The 20,359-nt window shown below is 44.8% G+C and overlaps 1 protein-coding gene across 1 annotated transcript in view; it reads right to left on the bottom strand.

Moving 5' to 3' along the window:
• The window catches only part of Syne2 (spectrin repeat containing, nuclear envelope 2), a 292,611-nt gene that overhangs the window by 83,850 nt on the left and 188,402 nt on the right, over positions 1–20,359 (bottom strand). The window contains exons 64-71 of the mRNA NM_001005510.2: positions 18,835–18,948; positions 18,138–18,254; positions 11,367–11,597; positions 6,561–6,743; positions 4,696–4,824; positions 3,935–4,056; positions 2,922–3,063; positions 1,391–1,522 (exon numbers count right to left, since the gene is read on the bottom strand). Coding sequence (NP_001005510.2) covers positions 1,391–1,522; positions 2,922–3,063; positions 3,935–4,056; positions 4,696–4,824; positions 6,561–6,743; positions 11,367–11,597; positions 18,138–18,254; positions 18,835–18,948 — 1,170 coding nt within the window. The remainder of the gene's footprint in view (positions 1–1,390; positions 1,523–2,921; positions 3,064–3,934; positions 4,057–4,695; positions 4,825–6,560; positions 6,744–11,366; positions 11,598–18,137; positions 18,255–18,834; positions 18,949–20,359) is intronic.

Genomic DNA, 20,359 nt, shown 5'->3' with positions numbered 1-20,359 from the left:
TTATGAGCCCTGGTTAGTTGGTTCTGTGGGCTATGCTCTCATGGTGTCCTGGACCCCAGAGCAGTACTCTTGACCTTAATTCTCCAGGTTTAGTTCCTAAAAAACTTACCATAAATTGTTTCAACTAATGTTTACTAGATGATCGATTAATTAGTGTTTTTATTAACTGGTGAACTAATCTACTTGTTCGGTGAGTTATACTGTAGAATAAAAAGTTTTTTTTTTTTTCCCTAACATTGAGAAAAGCAAGTTGAAGAATATCAAGCAAGTGAGTGTTGAATGGAATTACAAGGGACCCACCACTAGGTGAGGGTCTTCCTTAGTGTGGCCATCCAGTTGAAGCTGCAGATCTCCTCCTGCGTCCCACCTCCTCCACGTTTTTGAGGAGTTCAAACGCTATGTTCAAACCGTGATCAGCTCAGGCTGATCTTGAACCGGTGCCCCTGCCTCCCGAGTGCTGGGATAGCAGGCACGAGTTACTTCTCCTGCAGCTTCTCCTCATGTTAACATACAGACAGTGGGTTCATTAAGTATCGCTAAGAGATGGGTACTTACAAGGGAGGCGCTTGAGGGGTTAGCTAGGAAAAGAAGGCAAAGCACCCTAAAGATAGAGACAGGTGGTAGAAAGGGAAGATGGGAGGGTCAGCTATGCGTTGACTGTGGAAACTGAGGCCACTTTGATAGGTACATTTCTGAGGGGGGCCCCCAGGGGCTGAGCTGCCATGCACTGATAAGTTGGAGAGCCGCAGCTCCATTTTAGCATACGCTGTTGGAACCATGTGTTTCTTTGCTCTGAGTTCCTGCCTGTTTACAAATATGTTGGGAGTACGCGATAGCCCCTAAGTTATTAACCAGACTGCTTCCATTCAGACCCACGTGTGGCTCATTTCCTTAGGCCTTAGCTGATGGATACCTAACTTCACGCGGCACTCCATTCAGCATAAACCCACTCAAGGTTGCCTGTGCTCCTTCCCTACCCTTGCCATCCCAGAGCACTCTGCAGGCATCACTAATCAATTACCACCACCCCCACCCACCTCACTCACACACCTAGTTGACCCTGGGCCCAGATTCAGATGTCTTTGCATGCAATGCTTTAGGTAGCCACTGCAACATTTACCAGAGCTGGCAAAGGGTCAGGCGTGAAGCTCAGTGAGACAGCATTTGCCTAGAGCATGTGAAGTCCTGGGCTCAATTCCCAGCACCACACAACCAACCAAAAGTTAGCAAGTTAAAAAAAAAATACCATTTCTAACCTAAGACTCACTCCATTATGACTCTATTATTTGTTCTGTGGAGGAAATTATGACCAATGTGCATGCTGATATCATAGCATTCTTTTTTCAAAATAGTATTACAATGAGGAAAATACACAATATGTAATTTCTACCTGTGTCTGAATAGTGTTTGCTTCTTGGCGTAGCTCTTCAAGTTGGGTGGTGTAAGCTTGCAGTTCGTCAGCTGTAGGGCATCTAAAGTTATACACGCTCACACTGGGCAGAGTACTTGTAGTTAGGGCCACCTATTTGAAAAAGAGAAACCCAATTAGTGAAGGCCAAGGCTCTGCCAAAGCTGAAGCTAACATAAATGGACCTGACTGACTCAGCATGCAGCCTCCAAGCTCCCTTCTCAGGGAGCTCCTGTATCTTGTCTCCGTGAAGAGAGAGACTCAGGATCCACTTAGATACTAAGTTAGGAGGGAGTAGGGGGCGTGTAGGGAGTATATATCAGAGAAGTTGGAGAAAAGGAAATTGAGTATAAGTGAATATGATCAAAATACGTCACATGTGATCATGCATACATCATGTATGAAGTCTCAAAGATTGAGTATATTTTACTGACAAAACAGGTTGGGGTGGCAGCAGACTCTGGGGGAGGACACTGACTTCTATACATGTTTTATAGTGTTATTAACAAGAAGAAGCCAAGACAAGCCCAACCTAGAAGGTTAATTCAGCTCTGAATGGTCAAATAAGGTTCTGGGCAATAAGGAAATTCCCACCAGCTTGGCGATTAGAAAATCATGGGGACCTTGGCCCAGGCCATTGAAGTACATGGCTCACTGCTACAGCCTGATGGCCGAGAACTCTAAGGTCATGCTACTCACCCGTTCTGATTGGAGAGAACTCAACCTGAACAAGACCTACAACATCAGTGATGTGTGCCCGAGGGAATACTATTGACAGGTGCCATTGGCACAGACTGGCACATGCACATGGTAGGTCCCTCAGAATCTTCTGATGAATGGGTGGTATGCATAAACCACTCTAGTTTGTAAGGTAAAACTTAATACATGCTACTCCTTCAAAAGACCGTAACTAAGGCTCCATGGTGCCATAGGTACTACAGTAGGTATTCATGTGAACCAAGCATACGTGGATTTTCTTCTCTGACCTTCTAATGGGGAACACATATCACTACAGTTTAAATTCAGAGTGTCCCTTGTGAGCTGTTGATGTTGCTATGGAAGGTAATCTTTGAGACATGAAGTCTTTCTGGTGAATATGGGCCATTGGGTATGGGTTTTGAGGGGAACAGCATGGCCCTGCTCCTAGACCCCCTTCTTCCTGGTTACAAGCCAATACATAAGCACCTGCCACTGTAGATAAAGCTGCCCTAGCTGCCATGGCTTCTCTTTCACAGAAGACCTCCTGAAACCATGAGTCAAAGCCATCCCCCCTCCCTTAAGACGTGCTGTTCCAGCAACACACGAACTAACTCAGAGGCAGAGAGGCAAATGGGCATTGTAGCGAGCTCTAGAACCAGAGGAGGGGGCACTGCAGGAGCGTGAAGGGAGGGACGGGCCTAGGGAAGAAGCCATGAGGCTCTTTAGTTCCTGAGAATAACCCAATACATCATGCAGAGCACACAAAGTTTCTAGACGACCTTTCTGGGTTCCAGAGACAGAGATGCACACAGACCTGAGGCTCCACAAGCTGAGGTACGGAGGGATTTGGTCTTGATGTTAGTTCATGGTGAAGATACTGCCACTTGTCACCGCTCTGGGCCTGAAGTGGCAAGGTTGAATCTGATGCTGCATTCCCAGGACTAGGGACCTTGCTGCTTTTTGAGAAGGAAAAAAAATGGGGTGTGTGTGTATGTGAAAAGAAGTGACACAAAGACAATCTCATATTACATTTAGCCGATGTTCCACGCAGGATTTTAAAGTAAGCAATTCTCCCAATAATAAATATCCAAATGGGGCTGGGTGGGCCGGAAAGTTGGCTCAGAGGTTAAGAGCACTTACTGCTCTTGGGGAGGACCCAGGACCTACACACAGAAGTTCACAACCCTCTGTAAGTTCAGTTTCAGGGGATTTGATGACCTTTGCTGACTTCTGTGGATACCAGGTGCATAGGTGGTACACATATATACACAAAGGCAAAACACTCATACACGTAAAATAAATAAACCTAATTTTTTTGGATGGGACTGGGGATGTCACTCAGGTGGCAGAGTGCTTCTAGTTTGCATGATGCCCTCATTGCTGCACAGGTAGTGGTAGTGTGGTAGTGAAGATCCGAAGATCCGTAATCCTACTATTCAGGGCTGGAGGCAGGAGGATCAGAAAGCCATATAGCAAGTTTGAGACCAGACTGGGTTACAAAATAACCCTGTCTCAAACTAAATAAACAAAGAAGAAAAAAAAAGCCCCAAATAATATGTCTAATAAAAGTCTAACATAGCTAAAAATGCTTTTTCTAAGGCAGGAGAGATGGCTTGGCGGTTAAGAACACTGGCTGCTCTTCTAGAGGACCAAGGTTCAGTTCCCAGAACCCACACATTGCTCACAATTATCTCTGACTTCAGTTCCAGGGGATCCAACATTCTCTTCTGGCCCCTTCAGGTTCCAGGCATGCAGTGCTGCACAGACATACATGCAGGCTGAACGCCCACACACTAAAAACACTAAGAGGATTTTAAAACGTTTTACCTGGAAGCTGATTGCCGATTTGCATCTTCATTCTCTTGGTGACCCTGCAGCCATGTTTTCTTGGCATTCAGTTCTGTGAACTTGATTAAATCTTTCTGCTCTGATGGTTTTAACTCCAGAATCTGCAAGGGAATGCAACGTGAACAGCTCAGCCCACCTCGCTTTTCCTATTAGCACTCTAAAACGCTTTCCACTGGGGTCATCCAGCTTTACACAACTTCTCAAGTCAGCGCTGCTTCTCTTGCTTACTTAGTCTTACCATCTACTTCCGAGAAACTTAATTAAACGCTTTGGCTGTGGCTTACTGACGGAGCTTGAATGTGCTAGGCCCTGGGTTCTATCCCCAGCATTGCAAACAAACAGACAGACAAAAAAACCCCCAAAGATACAATGAACTAGCAAAACCATAAAACAACCATACAATAGCCAACTGTTATTTAAACTATATTGGATGCACATGGGGAAATTACCAATGAACAGGCTTGGAGGTAATAAGCAAAGCAGGGCTGTGGATGCAGCTAAGTTTGCTCTGGGAGTGGTCACTTAGTTTGATTAAGATACAACCTAATGAAGGAGCAAGGTTCGGTCCCCAGTGGAAGCAGACAGAAGCAGTACAGTTAGAGGCTCACCTTGCAGGCCTGAGCACCCATACTTCAGTTACAAAGCAGCCCTCCAATGGCATCTGGAACTTTAGCCCCAAGAGAAACACCATCTAGAGAAGGCTGGGTTCTGGTCCTGACAAGTGGGAGGGTGGGAATTACCTGTGGCTGGGGAGCATCCTTCTGTCTGCTGAACTGTGGCCTTTCAGTTAGGACAGAGTCAAGCTCAGAAAGGCCAGCTGGCTGGTCGACGTCGTGGGGCTCTGACGGTTTCTTAAGAGTGGAGGGATGCTGAAAAACCAACCAACATATGTTCCATGACGTGAGAGTAATTATTTACAAAGACCCATGTGGGTCTCAGCTACCAACACAGCAACAGAACAGAGTAATCGTCAGAACTATTATTTACCACACTACTGTACTCCTAACATTTTTTTAAAAAGTGTTTGTTTGTTTGTTTGTTTTTCAGTTTTTCAAAATCAGGATTCTCTGTGTAGTACTGGTTGTCCTGGAACTCTCTCTGTAGACCAGGCTGGCTTCAAACCCAGAGATCCACCTGCCTCTGCCTCCTGAGTGCTGGAATTAAAGGTATGTACCAGCACCTCCCATCCCCAGCTATTTAACATATGCCCTCTAGCGAGATGATCATCCTCTCCAGTCTCACCTCCTCAGTCCAATTTGTCCAGTGAGTTTGTAAAAGCCCAGAAATGCGTTATCCTTTTTCAAAGAGCAAAGTTAAAAAAAAAAAAAAGCTCAAAAAGAAAGGGATAGTATTATGTTTAAAAATGAAAGTATCTTATGTCTACTTTCCATCTTTTTAAAAAAAATTTTATTAGATATTTTCTTCATTTACATTTCAAATGCTATCCCAAAAGTCCCCTATACCCTTCCTCCCCCTTCCCCCCCCCCACCCCGTACTTTCCATCTTTTTAAAGAGGAAAGTGTGAGGATGACCGAGAGACCATGTAGTCCATGTGCCCAAAGCCAGCCATAGGCTTTCAAGCAAATCTTCTGCAGTGAGTGAAATCGGGGGCAAAAGCGCTCTGGAAACAGATTTTGATTTCATGAAATAACATTTTATTCTATTACATTTTATTTAGTTAGTTTGAGACAGGGTCTTACTGTGTAGGCTTGGCTAGCCTGGAACTTGATATATAGAGCAGGCTGGCCTTGAACTCATAGAGCTATCCATCTGCTTCCCGAGTGTCAGAATAAAGATGTGTACCATTGATTTGACATTTTTCTTTTTTTTGTTTTTTGGAGACCTGCTACACTGCCAAGGGTGCCCTTGAACTTTTGCTCCTCCTGCCTTTATCTCCCCAGTGCTAGGATTACCTGCTAAAATGGGGACTGAAGCCAGGTCTTCACATATGCTTGGCAGGCAAGCACTCTTGAGCTGTAGTCATAGTCCTGATATAAAACTTTAATATTATCTACCTATATATATTTTTTCTCTATGATGACTTGATATAAAACTCTAATATCTACCTATATATATATTTTTTTCTATGATGACTGGATTTTCTAGCCAACTGGAGCCAATCAAATTCATTACTTTTATTAAAAAATTTAAATATATTGATTAGTGTGTGTGTGTGTGTGTGTGTGTGTGGTGTTCATATGGAAGTCGGTTGACAACTTGTGGGCGTTGGTTCTCTTCTTCGTGGGCTCAGGGAATTGAACTCACGTCATCAGGCTTGCAGGGCAAGTTCTTTTACCCCTAAGACATATTGCTCGCTCCCCAAATTCCCTTTAAAATATACCCCTCCCCATGAAGAAGCTTGTATATCAGATCACTATCAACAGAATTCTCAGTCTCATGGGATCCACCCGAGCCAACCTGCAGCCATCACCCACTACCTAGGCCCAGAACCCTGCGCTGAGAAATGGAAACGCAACCCTGGAAGCCCGTGTGTCCTCTCCTTTCACGACTCTTTAACGAGGATAGCGTATCTGCCTTTGCTTTGTCACATCCACCCAGAGTACTGCTGCCAGGCTCTGGGATGTCCACACATCCTCGGGCCTACCTGGTCCTCACTGAACTTCTCCTGAAGCACCATCTGGACCTTTTCCAAGTTGCACTTCACAGTCTTGAGTTTCCAGGAAAGGGCCTCGGCCTCCTGCTGAGTGGTCCCACAGTCTCCCAGGCCCTGGTCTTTGCACGTCTCTAGCAGAGAGGCGACCTTGTACTCAATCTCTGTCAGCATAGCCTAGGAGCGAACATCACTGAATTAGCCACAGTGGATTGGAGGAGGGTAGAGTAGGGATGGAACCAGGGCCATGTGCATACATCGCATGCTACCTACTTCTAAGCTATACCCCTACCCCATGGAGTCAGTCTCCAACATAAGTGGGATTTATTTTCTCTACTTGAGAATATGAAAGTTCCAGAAATAGGTTGAAAAACACAAACTTTGACATGATTCTGTGTTGAAAATCATGGGTAGCTGTGCAGTGGTGGCGCACGCCTTTAATCCCAGCACTCGGGAGGCAGAGGCAGGCAGATTTCTGAATTCGAGGCCAGCCTGGTCTACAGAGTGAGTTCCAGGACAGCCAGGGCTACACAGAGAAACCCTGTCTCAAAAAACAAAAACAAAAAATCCGGGGTGGAACTAAATCAACCCAGAGTGCAGATGTTACAGTAAGTAAACCTATAATGTCTTCAGAAAATATGGTAGTGTACGCCCAGTGGTTCCTGCTTGTACTGGCTGGTTTTGTGTGTCAACTTGGCACAAGCTAGAGTCATCAGAGAGGAAGGAACCTCCGTTGAGGAATGCCTCCTTACACTACAGCTGGAAGGCATTTTCTCAACTGGTGATCAATTGGGCTGTGCCCAGGCACTGGTGGGTGGTGCCATCCCTGGGCTGATGGTCCTAGGTTCTATAAGAAAGCAGGCTGAGCAAGCCATGAAGAGCAAGCCAGCAAGCAGCACCCATTCATGGCTGCTGCATCAGCTCCTGCCTCCAGGTTCCAGTCCTGCTTGAGTTACTACCCTGACTTCCTTCAGTGATGGACAGCAACGTGGAAGTGTGAGCTGAATAAACCCTTCAGTCTCCAACTTGCTTTTTGGTCATGGTGCTTTGATGCAGCAGTAATGACCCTAATGAAGACACTGCTGGTTAACAATACATGCTGCTTAGTCTATGTGGGTCCGGATTCCATTCTTATCACATACTAGCCATGTTTGCTTAAGAACTCTAGGTGTGTGCCTCAAGCAATCGTTAACATAGAGATAGAATTTACCATCTAGAGTCATTGTGAGGAATCAATCAATTAACTGCCTTAACACATGTGCTTTGTGTTTAATGACTTAAAATCCTGTAGAGTAATTAAACACAAGGTTAAGTGGAAAACCTGAATATTTCCCCCACCTTCCTAATCTTTCTGCTGTAGCACAAGTGTCAAAGGAAAAAAAAATCCCACACACTTACTGACAGTTCCTCCTTGCTCATTTCTTGCTTTCTCAAGCAAATCCAAAAGATCAGAAGAACATGGCAGTAATTTAGAACTTCAAATGCTTAGTGACTGATACCACCCGCCGTTCCACATGACTCTAAACATAAATCAGCTGCAGAAAGTGCATTTCCCAGTGAGTCAGGCTCTTTGTGTCTCTCCTTAACGTGTTCCTGCACTCTCTCGACTCTCAGGAGTTCATCAGTCATACCAACTGGCTGGGCACAGGGTCAGCAGCCATACATACCCACACCCCAGCCAAGGCCATTGGCACAGAAATCAGCGTGGGAATAAAGCCAAGTTCCGTTAAGGAACACTCCACCTCCAAACAGATTTTCCAATAACGTGTCTTGTAAAAACGTTACTGCATCCTGGCAGGTTCTTCAGAGCCTCAGCAGCACACACTTCCACAACTCCTAGCTTCTGGAGTGGGCTCTTCCCAAAGGCAGTCACAACTTTTTGCTAGCTTGCTTACCCACTCAGCGGTTTTATACAAATATTTTCTACGTCTACAAACCGATGCTTCCCATGGACCGTTTCAATAGCTGAAAACGGACATTCTGTGACTCGCTTAGCCTCCTGCTTGTTACTGTTTTGCTTAAGCCATTTCCAGGTCTTCTGTCTGCTAATCAACACTGTCAGAGTTAAAGGTTTCTTTTAAATTTTATTATTTATTTTTTAAATGGGTGTGGATGTTTTGTCCGCATGTGTGTTTGTGTATTATGTGTGTGTAGTGCCTTCAAAGGCCTGAAGAGGGAATCAGATCCCTTGGGACTGCAGTGACAGATGACTGTGAGCCACCATGTGGGTGCTGCTAATCCAACCCAGGTCCTCTGGAAGAGTAGCCAGTGCTCGTAACTGCTGAACCACATCTCCAGCCCCATAGATTACTTTCTCAGGATCAATCTTTTTTCTCTCTCTGTGTGTGTGTGTGTGTGTGTGTGTGTGTGTGTGTGTGTGTGTAATCTCACTGGGTAGTCTTGGCTGGCCTAGAACTTACTTTGTAGACCAGGTTAGCCTTGAACTCAGAGATCCACCTGTGTCTGTCTGGGATCAATGGCATGAGTTAACGGGGCTAACAAATATTTTCTTTCTTTAAAAAGTTTTCCTATTTTTTTTTTTTTTTTTAGTTCCTTACTTTCTTTTTCTTTTTTAAGTTTATTTTTCTGAGTCAGCACTTAGAAGGTAGATGCAGGCTAATCTCTGTGACTTCTAGGTTTGTCTTCTCTACAAAACAAGTTCCAGGTCAGCCTGGGCTATATGATGAGACTCTAGTTTTTTGTTTGTTTTGTTTTCAAAGGCATTATTAGGTCAGAGAAAAAGAACATTTTATATTCTTCCTAGTGAGTGACCTTCCAAAATGTTGATTCAATCAGACAAAACTACCAGACATGAATCATTTTTTTCTAATTTTGTCAGGATGTTATAAATTTTATGATTGTAAAACCACCATCACCACCACCACTACCACCAACAAAATTACTGTTCTAATTCACATACTTTGTGTGTTTTGAGACAGGGTCTCATGTAGCCCAGGCTGGTCACAAATTCACTATGTAGCCAAGGATGGCCATGAACTCCTAATCTTCCTGCCTCTGCTCCCAATTGCTGAGGTCAAAGGTGTATGCCACACCTGGCTCATGGTGTGACTTGGTTCAGGACTGACCTCAGGGCTCAGCAGGCCCTCTACCAATCCCAGCATTCATTTATACGTTTCTAAATTTAATTATCTCTTCAAGCATTAAATTATCGAATATATTGTTTCCTTAACTGATCTATTTGTCTTCTGGCCACTTTCCATGATAACCTTATCATTATTTTTTTTCCAGACCGTTGAGGGCCCTTTATGTTTCAATATGAAACCATAGGTGTCAATATTGTCATATAAATGAGAGAAAAGTGATCTTGCTGACCGGTACTTCATTTTCCTATAGTGAGTTTAAAGCCCATCATTGCCAAACCCAAATATCTATATATTCAGTTTAAATATAGTTTAAGTATTTAAACAGAGTTCAAATGAGTTAAACAGAGTTCATATTTCCAGCTATTTATAGCCTGAAAATTGCACCCTCACTCTGTCTGCCACAGGTAAGACTAGTCAATAAAATGCCTCACCTCACTCCATCCAGGTTCTCCATTGTGTTAGGCCGTTATCTAGATGCCTAAGCCTCTAGGAAGAACTTCTGTTTTCTTAGACTCCTATTCCTGCCAAGTCTGCCCACAGCAAGCTTGCTGGGTGATACTGCCCCCTGGTGGGCACATCTTGTCTTTGCATAGTCCAGCACTCTTTAAAATGGATGCAAAGCAGCAAGAGGATGGGGATGGTGGTGGTAACCAAGCCATTGGCATGCGCGCTACCTGTTGGTAGCAGCAAATCAGTATCAGATAGCCTTAAGGAGCTGGAGTTCAAACTTGAGGATACTTGAGGCACAACTTAGTATAGCCCTGCCTGGTCTGTTACTGGGCTTAACTCTACCCCTAGGAAGGCCAACCAGAATAGACAAACTATTAGAACTATCAAGCTTGCCCTACCCTGTCGCCTCCCTCTGCAGGTGGTTCTGGGTAGACAAAAAGGAGATGTATCCACCTCCAGTGGAACTGGCTACCCCAACCACAAGACAGGTTCCTTCAGGGAGAGCTTCTGGTGGCAGGGCCAGTGCTTCTGAGACACACTGAGACAGGAGGGTGTCTTCATCCCTGGTAGGAGGCCAAGGCTGGTCTGCGGGGCACAGCTTGGGGAGAGGCCACCTTAAGCAGCCAGCAAACCTCTGCTGTTATGACAGCAATCACACCGCTGAGGTGTCGTCATCCCAGCCCCTCCCTGGAGAGACACACAAGTCCCCGCCTTTGGGCTGAGCCACCGAGCTTTTCTCAGAGTGACTTCAGACAAGGAAGCCGAGTTCAGGGCGCCCCTGCTAACAGGGCACGCAGTGTTTAGCTGGTCTTCGAGAGCTTGGACGTTTAGTCTCACTCCGATGAACTCATTATTTATCCACAATAACCTTGTGGTTATGGATCGCAGGAACAGATACTGGGTTCAGTTTAATGCCAGTCTTGTGAGTTCATCTCATTTAGACCCAACAAAAAATTTTCTATGAGCTAACCTGTGCTACCAGAGGAGGAAAATCAGGTTGAGAAGGGAATTAATTGGTCAATGTTCACAGTTCATGTGACCCCGGGCTGGTTTCCGTTCTGGGCTGTTATTCACTCCTGTCCCCTCAGAGTGGCTGATCACACAAAGAATTTCAAAGACTCATCGGGAACACGGCGAGTGGCTTTAGAGCCATGGGAGGAGCAGCCTGTTGCTTTAAGAGCACGTTGCCCCACCTTGGCAGGAGTTGGTGACTAGGTAAACCCTCACTCCTGCCTGCCTATCTTACCTGGCACCCCGCCAGCTCCTCTTCCACCACCTGTTGCATGTCCGCGTCTACAGTTTCTGGCTCAAAGGCCACGTTGGCTTGTTGCAGCCACAGCTCCAGCTTGGCCACTTGGGTCTTGCAGACACGGAGGATGTCTGCAGGCCGAGGCCTACTTCTCTCCACGGTGGACTCAAAAGCTCCTTGTTCTCTAGGAAAGTCCAGGAGTGCAGCTTCAATGGGGGGTGTGGCACCCTAAAATGAAGCCAAAGATAGTCCAGCAGTGAGAAGGCAGGAATCCAAGGCTTTTCCACCCGGGGCTTGGAAAGACCCGAGAACCTGCCTCCCCCTCTCCCCCTCCTCCCCGGTGAAAAGAAACAAAGTAAGGACAGAAGGAGGAAGAAAAGAAAAAAGAAAAATGCACCTCCACGCTCATAGCAACGGCCACGTGACCCGGTGGCATGGGTTTCCAGGCAGCCGACCTGCATGTACACAGGTACAGTGTTCCCGGGCCCAGAGGCGGAGAGTGGCGATCCCCGGGAGACAGGTGAGGGAGAGAGAGCGTATGAGGGTGTGTATCCCAAACACTTCAGGGAGCTGGCCAGTGCTTAAAGTGGCATGACACATGATGATTAAGCAAGGCATTACACGGCTGTGCACCCAACAACCAAAACTAAAACCGAGTCAGAAAAATGGCCTCTTCATGCTGGCAGGGCTTAACAATATGCTGGAATCTGCCGCCCGATTGTAACATCTTCCCAAGTAGCAAGATTGCACTTTAGTTTCTCTTTACCCATCTAAATTCTCTGTTAAAAACAGGTTGGGGCAAGTAATGAACTTCCTGGAGCAATAAAGAATGTTTTCTCCATTCCCCGAGAGGGGGGAAAAATCCCTAAACTGGCTTTTGCTTTTTCAGAAGTGGAGTTAAGAACCGACTGCTTTGGTGTGAAGTTTGAATTAAGTGTGACATATTTTCAATGTATTGAGGCAACTAGATATCTTACCAATACAAAAGCAAACTTTCTCCCAGAGAGAAGATGCAACTGAACTATTCCACACTTACGGATTTATTTGTTTCAACATGGAGGTAGGGATTGGTTTTAACGTGATAGTCTTGCCTGACACTATAGGACCCGCCCTCTCCCAGGATATGCAGAGAGGACACTGTCTCTTCTGGAAAATCCCTTCAGACATAGGGCTTAGCATTCTGATCTGTACAAATACTGGTCTCCATGTGCGAATTAGAATTAAAATGAATTCCAACATTTCCCACTTTAAGATTGTGCGCAAACTTGTTAACAAAGCACGGTTGAGACAAACAACACGCTTCTAACAGGAGTTGCTTACAAACATACATCCTACCTCAAAAAATATAACCTCCGAGGGGTTAGATTCTTCCTGACTACCTACTACTTTACATGTCTGCTCTTTTCCAGTAAAAGGCTATTTCTTAGGCTTGGGTATCCTCAATGGGAGGATATTTGCCTGGTTGGGTAAGAGGCCCTGAGTTTGATCCTAGCATCCCCAAGCCCCAAAAGCAATAATGACAACCCAACAAACAAAACCAACAAACTGTCTGCCCTCATCCACCCAATTTTATAGTTTTCTTCAAGGCTGGCATTCTCTGCTCCCCCAGTGTTTTCCCTGAGCCTCACACACCGCTCCGCCCACCCTGGCTCCACAGGTCTCAGTGGTCACTGTTAAGGTAAACAGTCATTGGGACTACTGTCAGGCATTGATTTCTAGCCTGACTAGTTATATAAATAAGTGATTAGCTATTTCCAAGTTTTGGATATGACTATACCTTAGTAGCAAAGATTGTGTGGCCTTTTTTTCTGTTATCTGACATCATCAGTTATAATAGTAAGTGGTTAATCTGTAATAACTAATTTATCACCTGTCTTAATTTATTCTAGATTTTTATTTGACTACCTCTGGCAGGTCATGTACATATAGTTTTAAGTGCCAGTACTTAGCCATTCTGCTTTCTTACTACCACACTTCAGGAGGAAATGAGCAAGCTGGGTGACTAATCCGCCCTTTATTTAAACCTGAAAAGAATCCAAAGGGGGTGGGGGTGGAGGAAAAAACAATTATGTGCAACCTTAGAAGAGCTCAAAGTGGCCTCAGGATGCCCAGGATTCTCGGGGTGTACAGCTCGCTCCCCACCCTACTTTTTTTTTTTGGCAGTTCCGCACTCCAGAGACAGGAGTCAGTTCTAGCTTCCCATGCCACCAAAGTGCATTAGGCCTGGACATAGGCTATTAGCACAGGGGCTCCGGCTCTGTGATCTTTAAATCAGGAGTTCCCAGTAACTTCCTAAACAACAACCCTGCTTATATAGACCCTGCTTGCCCTAAATCCTGAGGGCAGAAATCATTTCAGTCCATGTTTTACAAACTGCAGATTTTGTGTGTGTGGGTGTGGGTGGGTGGTGGTGGTTTAAAAAGTGTTACCACGAGCCAGGTGTGGTGGCACACCCCTTTAATCCCAGCACTCGGGAGGCAGAGGCAGGCGGATTTCTGAGTTTGAGGCCAGCCTGGTCTATAAAGTGAGTTCCAGGACAGCCAGGGCTACACAGAGAAACCCTGTCTCGAAAAACCAAAAAAAAAAAAAAAAAAAAAAAGGGGTGTTACCACAAGTGTTTGCTGCTACATAAAAATCTGTCTGGTCTCTCATAAGGAAACTAAAGATTCTATCTTTTATTGATATTACTTATCCTTGATGACTGCTGTGCCATGCTTGGCGTAATACAAGACCAGTTCCTCACCACAACCTCTCTAGCCCCCATGTACAGATGTGCAAACTCAGGCGTAGCTTTGAGAGCCTGTTCAAACTGCTGAAGCCAATGCTGGTAAGTAGAACCCTAACTCGGTCCCTTATTTTACTAAGGTTTGCCATCTATAAATCCATATTTTCCCAGCCTCACAAACTCTCTGGCATCCATGTTAGACATCTGCTTTCGCGTGTCACTGATCTAAAAGAAAACCCCGGCTTCTTGAACTATAGTTGTTGTGACCCTCGATGAAGTCCCAGAGCTGAACGTCCACGTTAAGAAAAACCCTCCAACAGTAAAAGGTTTCTAAACATAAAACTACCAAAAAAAGAAAAAAAAAATCAAACACAGAACAACAAAAAAAATCAAACATAAAATGAGGCCGGGGGATGACTCGGTGGGTAAAGATGCTTGCCTCACAAGCATGAGGACCTGGGTCTGACCCCCAAGATCCACATAAAAAGCTGCATGCAGCAGTGTGGATATGTAATCCCAGCACACTAGGGAGAGCCGGCAGGCAGGACAGGACTGCCAGGAAGCTAGGCTGGAGTGGGCAGCAGAGCAGCAGATGCAAGAGACTAGCTTCAACAATGCAGACGCTGGGCAACTCCTGGCAGAGAATGTCTCTGTACTTCTCAGTAAACTTCAATCCCTTGGCTTTAAACAAACAAGAACAAACAAACGAGGAAGGCAGGAACCAAGTCTCAGAAACTGCCCTGTTGTTTCCACGTATGCGCCTTGGAATGCATGTTGCCCATGCATTGCAGTACATGGTTCAGATGCCTTGGATCTGAACACGCAACGTGCACTTTCTAATGTGCATGTCTGCACCATACGGAACAGCAACATATGCTCTTAAAACACCCAGATTCAATACCACAGAATGATATAAAGTCCTTATTTTTACTGTACAACCGACTTTTTCTGATCTTAAAAAAAAAGGCCGGGCAGTGGTGGCACACGCCTTTAATCCCAGCACTTGGGAGACAGAGGCAGGCAGATTTCTGAGTTCGAGGCCAGTCTGGTCTACAGAGTGAGTTCCAGGACAGCCAGGGCTACACAGAGAAACCCTGTCTTCAAACGCCCCCCCCCCAAAAAAAAAGGGACCGGTTTATGAACCAGAACTCCAGGAAAGAAGCGGTGCCTGCAGAGACCTATTGGCTGATTATAGAGACTGGCATGTTGCAGATCCAGGTCTAATGAACTCATCTCAGGTATCTTTAGCGGCCCCCTTCCCCAGAAGCAATCAAAACCCTAAAAAATGTCATCAGAAAGCATCTGAGGCCCATAGGAAAGCCCCCATCTTGCTGTGACAGCCTCTCTGATGTTCTCACCAATGTATTTTGTTTGTTTGGATTTATGACTTTCTGTAATATGGGAAACAAAGATTTCTAATATTTTCCTACCATTAGTCCTTGGCATATTTCAAAAGTAGTGCATCTTTGAGCTTGATTGTGTTAGAACATACACAAATTCATGGAGCTGGAACACACTGCTGAATAGTGAGTGACTCATCAAAGAAATCAAGAATAAAATAAAAATATTCCGAGAATCAAATAGAAATAAAACATAACATTCATTAAAAAGAAAGCCTATGAAATATAATGAAAGCAGTCCTAAGAAGAAGTCCAGTGCTTAACAGCACACATATAAGTATAACTCATGACTTAGTGTCATGAATTTCTGTTTTAAATATTTATTTTCATGCAAATGAGCCAGAATTGACTCAAAATTTTCCTAAGAGTACTGTAATTCTCATCTTGCCAGGGCTCTTAACTTCTAAAGTAAGGCACTGAAGCTATGCAGGACTGATGGCATAGGCACTGAAGCTATACAGGACTGATGGCATAGGCTGCCATGTCTATGGCGCTCTCAGCTATCCTTCACTAGGGGTGTGGTCACCAGTGAGAAGGAAATGGCTCCAGGCAAGAGAAAGAAGAGCTTTGAGCTTTGGAGTCACCAAAGGGCTGTCCCTGCAGTAGTCAAAGGTGACATGTTACTGCTTTTCATCTCTCAAAAGCCTACCCAAGATCTGGGCATGGTAGAATAAGCCTGCAACCTAGCACTGGGGAAATTGAATCATGAACACTACAATTCCAAGGTCAGCCTGATATATGGCAAGAATATTTCAATCAAACAAACAAAAACCAGAAACCAATCAACCAACCAACCAAGAGACCAACTAGCCAACCAACCAACCAACCAACTAACCAACCAACCAAGAGACCAACCAGCCAGAGAACCCACAGAAGCTCTGCTAAGAAGAAAAGAGAGGCATCTAACTCACAGATGTTGTGCAGCCATCCAGCCACACAGTTAAACACTCAAGATTTTAAGTCAGGAGGCATTTATGCACTGGACTTCAAACTTAACTGTGACACCCAGAAACGATCAGGCTCTGGAGACATAATGGCTTTAGCCTCAATAACTCCATCTGTCTGTCAAGTAGTGCAACATAACACATGGCTACTGTGAAGGTTAAGAAAGATAATATTAAAACCTCAGTGTGTGGCCCACTGTAAGCATCACCTCAATTTATGGTACTTTCCCCTTTTCTCTCCTCCGAGTACCATGTTCAGGGTAAAAGACAGTACAGAGCAACCACACAAGAGTACACACATTAAGCAGAATTTCTATTAGAGCCAAAACACAGCCAAAGCCGTGGACACACACACATACACACACACACACACACACACACACGTCATACATATGCCACAGTAAGTGCATGAAAATCGGATAATGATTCTGCAGACTAGTTCTCTCCTGCTTTTACAAAGGTTTAGGGGGTTGAACTTATGTTGCCAGGTTGTATTGCAACTGCCTTTACACGCTAAGCTGTTTTGTTGGCCCTACATCCCATTTTTAACCGAGTCTTAAAAAGAACAGACCATGAGTCCAAGAGATGGCTCAGTGTTTACACAGCTCTCGATGCTTTGGCACAGAACCCAGCTTCAGTTCCCAGCACCTACATGCTGGCTAACAGTCAATCACCTGTAACTCCATTTTAGGGGACCCGATGCTCTCTTCTGGCCTCTGAGGGCAATGCAAGCAAGTGATGCATAAACATGCATGCAGGCAAAACAGCCACATGTAAAATAAACATAAATAAATCTAAATCCCAAACCAAACAAGCAAAAAATAAATAAATAAAAATAATAAAAACAAAACAAAAACCCAGACCAATTCTGGCTTGCAAAATCAAACAAAAACCATAGAACAATGAAGCAGGTCAAGGACTTTCCTGAACCCGTGCTTAGTACTGCCAGTGAGTCTACAGTTGTGACATCTGTCACCTTGCTGGGCAACACTGTAAGAGAGGTGGAAAGGATGGGGAGGGGACAGAGGTGTGACAATGTGACAGTACTGTTCATTTTTGTAAGAACAGAAAAAAAAAGATTGAGACAAAAGACATAAAAACGTGACCCCATATGGAAAGGGACTTCAAAAGTGTCCTGGGTCTCTTTTAGGGGTTATTTACTGAACCCCTGGCGCTTCAGGGTCACATAGCAGGCCTAACCTGGAAGCAGGGTCTGGGCAGTAAGGCTCTGTGAGAAGGGCGTGGTTTCAAACTAGGAAGTTAGAAGGGAAGGCTCTGGGGCAACTCCTTACTCTCTTATTTAGTTCCCATGGTTTACTCTCTGAATCTGATCCTCTTTTGTAAACATAAGGTAGGTATTAACTTGCCTCGTGATCTTATGATTAAGCAACAAAGAACATAAAAGTGTTTTTTCTGAACAGGCCCTTGATCAATAAGTGCTTGTCTCCATTTCACCACCCCCTGCGTGTTATACACACAGATTAAACACTATTTCAGGCTGACAATGGAAAAGTCAACAGCGGGTGGTCAAGCTTGCAGTGGGACAGGGGTTGACAGCATTCATGAGGATGCTGGCCTTCACAGGGAACGTCTCGCTCAACACACACAGCATCACAGACATCAGATGGCCACGGGCAAGCCTGGGTGCCACTCTGGGAATCTGAGCAGCCCGGCTTGTCGTCGACAGGTGAGGACTCACCTCGTCTGTTTGGCTGAGCCTCGGGGATGGTGCTGGTCCTTCCTCGGTGCTTCCCGAGTCTGGGGCAATGATATGCACCATGGAGCTGTCACAGGTGCTAATTCTCCCATCTGCATCCTGTGGAGAACAAAATCAGTTCCTGGCCAGGCTTGCTGCCAGGAGGGGCCTCTTCCTCATCTGCGCTTTTACAGACACCCTGCTCCCAGGGGAAGTCAGGTGTGCTATTTTTAAAAGTTTTTTTTTTAACCTTATTATTTGTACATGTATACAGGTGTATATACCTGTGTGAGTTTATGTCAGCCATACATGTATAGGGTCCTGTCAAACAAAACAAAACAAAAAAGCAAGGAAGGACTAGGCAAGGAAAGGCAACACTTCATGAATAGCCACAAAGTATTTACTTAAAAATTACCGATTTTTAAAAAAACTGTCCTCAATATACTCATGATTGATACATGGACCCATATTCAAAGCATCGTGCTGTATGCCCTCAATGTGTACAACTTTGTCAAAAATAAAATTGGTGGAAGCATTTCCTGATCTAATCATTCTTTGTAACGAATCCTCTGATTTGCTGTCTCTCATTTTCAGTCTTCGGATGGGCTACTCTGAAGGCTTGGGGGTAAGGTGAACAGAGAGGGGCATGGGAAGACACTGAGGAGCTCCGACAAGCCCCACGGGTGACTTCCCTAGTTACCTGCACGATGGTGGCTGAGGAGGAGGAGGATGCCCCATCCCCTTCCAGGTCCTTGCTGTGTTTCCCCAGAAAAGACCAGGATGCGGACGGTGGCTCTGTTCTCCTACGTCCATCCTAAGACAGTGTTCAATTGGTTAGCAAAGAGAAATATCTCCTTTCCATAACTGGACTCCTACTCAGCTCCTCCCAACAAGACTCAGCCTCCTGGGCAAGTTTGCTGCAGGTCTTACTCTCCCTTCTACCCCACGTCAGTTGTATTTCTCACACTAAATCATGTCTCCAACTGTGAATGCTTTTCTTTTTTTTTTTTTAAAGATTTATTTATTTATTATATGTAAGTACACTGTAGCTGTCTTCAGACACACCAGAAGAGGGCATCAGGTCTCGTTACGGATGGTTGTGAGCCACCATGTGGTTGCTGGGATTTGAACTCCGGACCTTTGGAAGAGCAGTCCGGTACTCTTACCCACTGAGCCATCTCACCAGCCCTGTGAATGCTTTTCTTGAGCCTAAAAAAAAATCCCCTTAATTTTCTTTACTAAAGAGTAATATGTTCATGTCCCACACAGGGGATTTATAAAAGTTGTTTCAGAATTTAATCTGTTTTAGTAAATGTGATCTTGGATGATATTTCAAAAATAAGTCTGTTGGGTGTAAGAAAAAAAAATTGCTCAAGTCCACTAACTGCGGGAAGACAAGTTAAACCAAGGCTTTGGCTCAGTGATTTGAGTTCTTATCTAGCACGTGAGAGGTTAATCTGGGGCTAAATCCACAGTGCTGCAAAATGATGAATAAATGAATACATATGAATGAGAAAGTCTAACAGACATCACATCTCTCATAATGGCTTTTAGTCAAAGAGCTGGAAAATTCCTAGCGCTGGAAAGGATGTGGAGGAATAGACTCATGGGTACTGTTCGGGATTACAAATGGAGAACAGCACAGAGGCATCTCAAAAAACTAAACTATAACACCACATGCTTCCACAATTCCACCACAGGCCACATGTCCAAAGGTTAGCTTGTAGAAGAGTCGTCTGTATTCTAGTGCTCACCGCAGCATCATTCACAACAACAGGTCAAGGATTCAACCTTAGTGTCAGTCAGTAGATGAATGGCTAAAGAAAATGTGTATCTGCCAAGTGTAGTGGCACACGTGCCCTCAGTAGCACTTGCGAGGCAGAGGCAGGTGGGTCTCTGTGAGGTGGAAGCAAGCCTTGTTTACAGAGTGAGTTCCAGGCCAGGCAGGGCTGCATAGTGAGACCCTGTCTAAACAACAAAACAAAACAAAATGTGGTGGATATACCCAATGCAATACCATTTCACCATTTAAACAAACAAACAAACAAACAAACAAACAAAAACAAACCCCTGGGGATTCTGTCATCTGTAGTAACACAGAGGAACCAGAGAACATTAGCTTAAGTGAGATAACTAAGCCAGGCACAGGACCACAATCACGCCATGGCATCACTTAAATGTCAAATGTAACAAAGTTGAAGTTGTCAAGACATAGCATAAAACAG

This window comes from Mus musculus, chromosome 12 (genome assembly GCF_000001635.26).
Source record: "Mus musculus strain C57BL/6J chromosome 12, GRCm38.p6 C57BL/6J".
Classification (NCBI taxonomy): Eukaryota; Metazoa; Chordata; class Mammalia; order Rodentia; family Muridae; genus Mus; species Mus musculus.
The sequence above is the reverse complement of the archived record's forward strand: the minus strand, read 5'-3'. Positions and strand labels throughout refer to the sequence as shown.